The following is a 1,508-nucleotide window of genomic DNA, read 5'->3' on the forward strand; positions in this document are numbered from 1 at the left end:
GGATGGATGGATGATGGATGGATGGATGGATGATGGATGGATGATGGATGGATGATGGATAGATGATGGATGGATGGATGATGGATGGATGGATGGAGGATGGATGGATGATGGATGATGGATGGATGGATGATGGATGGATGGATGGATGGATGATGGATGGATGGATGATGGAAGGATGGATGGATAAATATGGTGCATAGTACAGTAGAAACAGCAGTAAACAGCCAGTATGTGTTGCCATAGTGATGCTGATGGATGTTAGCAACAGGCTAACCTGCTAGCTGCTACTTGCAGCTAAATTCTGTGTAATTTTGTCCAAATTCCAACTAAAGAGTTTTGGAAAATAAAGCTTGAAGTTTTGATGAATGGATTTGAACTGAGAAGCAGTGATGATGGTCATTCTTCTTCTTCTGTCAGAATCTTGTCGTTAGCTTGCAGCCCCAGCGGTTCTTCCTTCGTCTGCTGCGCCGCCGCTCTCAGTCGCTCCGGAGGAGCCGACGCCGTCCCTCGGCTGCCCATCCCAGTGTCGGGTCAGCTGCTCCTCTGGGACACCAAGACGGTCAAACAGCAGGTGGGGAAGCAGCAGCGTGAAGCTGATCAGAGCAGACCTGTCTGAGCGTCGATACGAGCGTTTTCATGGACTCTGATGGTTTATCTTCCAGCTCCAGTTCTCTCTGGAACCAGAACCAGTAGCCATCAACTGCACCGCCTTCAACCACAATGGGAACCTGCTGGTAACGGGAGCTGCTGATGGCGTCATCAGACTCTTTGGTTGGTCTCATCAGACTCTCCCACATCTTTATCCGCCGCTGTTCAGTCCCACTGACTCCTCCCCTCTTCCTGCTGCAGATATGCAGCGATACGAGAGCGCCATGAGCTGGAGAGCTCATGACGGCGAGGTTTACAGCGTGGAGTTCAGCTACGACGAGAACACAGTGTTCAGTGTGGGAGAGGATGGGAAGGTGAGCGGCGCGTGGGGGACTCTGCTGCCCCCGCAGGCCACAGGCTGTAACTCCATGTGTCTGGTTGCAGTTCATCCAGTGGAACATCCACCGCTGCGGCGTCAAGCAGTCAGAGCAGGTTCTACCGCAGGACGCCACGGGCCCCTTCGTCCTGTCCGGATACAGCGGCTATAAACAGGTGGGGGCCGGCTGAGTACGGGTAGAAAGTCACAGACGGTGCACCCTCCCCGTGCGGCCGGTTGGAATGAGGCGGAGCCTGTTCACAGTGGTGAGGTAACGGCCTGATGATGTCACTTTCACTCTCTGAAGGTCCAGGTCCCCAGGGGCCGACTGTTCGCCTTCGACTCTGAAGGACAACATGTCCTGACCTGTTCCAGCGCCGGAGGACTCGTCTACAGAGTACGTCCGCCTCCATCACACTTCTTTCTCTCGCACATCTACATCCGTTTTCTATGCTCCTCCTCTCAGTATAACGTAGATATGCTGTTTCTGCTCCAGACTTAATAGAATAGAGTAGAGTAGAGTAGAGTAGAGTAGAGTAGA

The 1,508-nt window shown here is 52.9% G+C and overlaps 1 protein-coding gene across 3 annotated transcripts in view; it reads left to right on the forward strand.

Annotated features, from left to right (window-relative positions):
• wdr91 (WD repeat domain 91) overlaps positions 1-1,508 on the forward strand; it is a 24,633-nt gene that overhangs the window by 17,388 nt on the left and 5,737 nt on the right. For all 3 annotated transcript variants that reach the window (XM_015403181.1, XM_015403182.1, XM_015403180.1), the window contains exons 13-17: positions 421-574; positions 666-774; positions 853-965; positions 1,036-1,143; positions 1,275-1,364. In XM_015403181.1, the coding sequence (XP_015258667.1) occupies positions 421-574; positions 666-774; positions 853-965; positions 1,036-1,143; positions 1,275-1,364 (574 nt within the window). The remainder of the gene's footprint in view (positions 1-420; positions 575-665; positions 775-852; positions 966-1,035; positions 1,144-1,274; positions 1,365-1,508) is intronic.

The sequence above is a fragment of the Cyprinodon variegatus genome, unplaced genomic scaffold, assembly GCF_000732505.1.
Source record: "Cyprinodon variegatus isolate N-32 unplaced genomic scaffold, C_variegatus-1.0 Scaffold1454, whole genome shotgun sequence".
Classification (NCBI taxonomy): domain Eukaryota; kingdom Metazoa; phylum Chordata; class Actinopteri; order Cyprinodontiformes; family Cyprinodontidae; genus Cyprinodon; species Cyprinodon variegatus.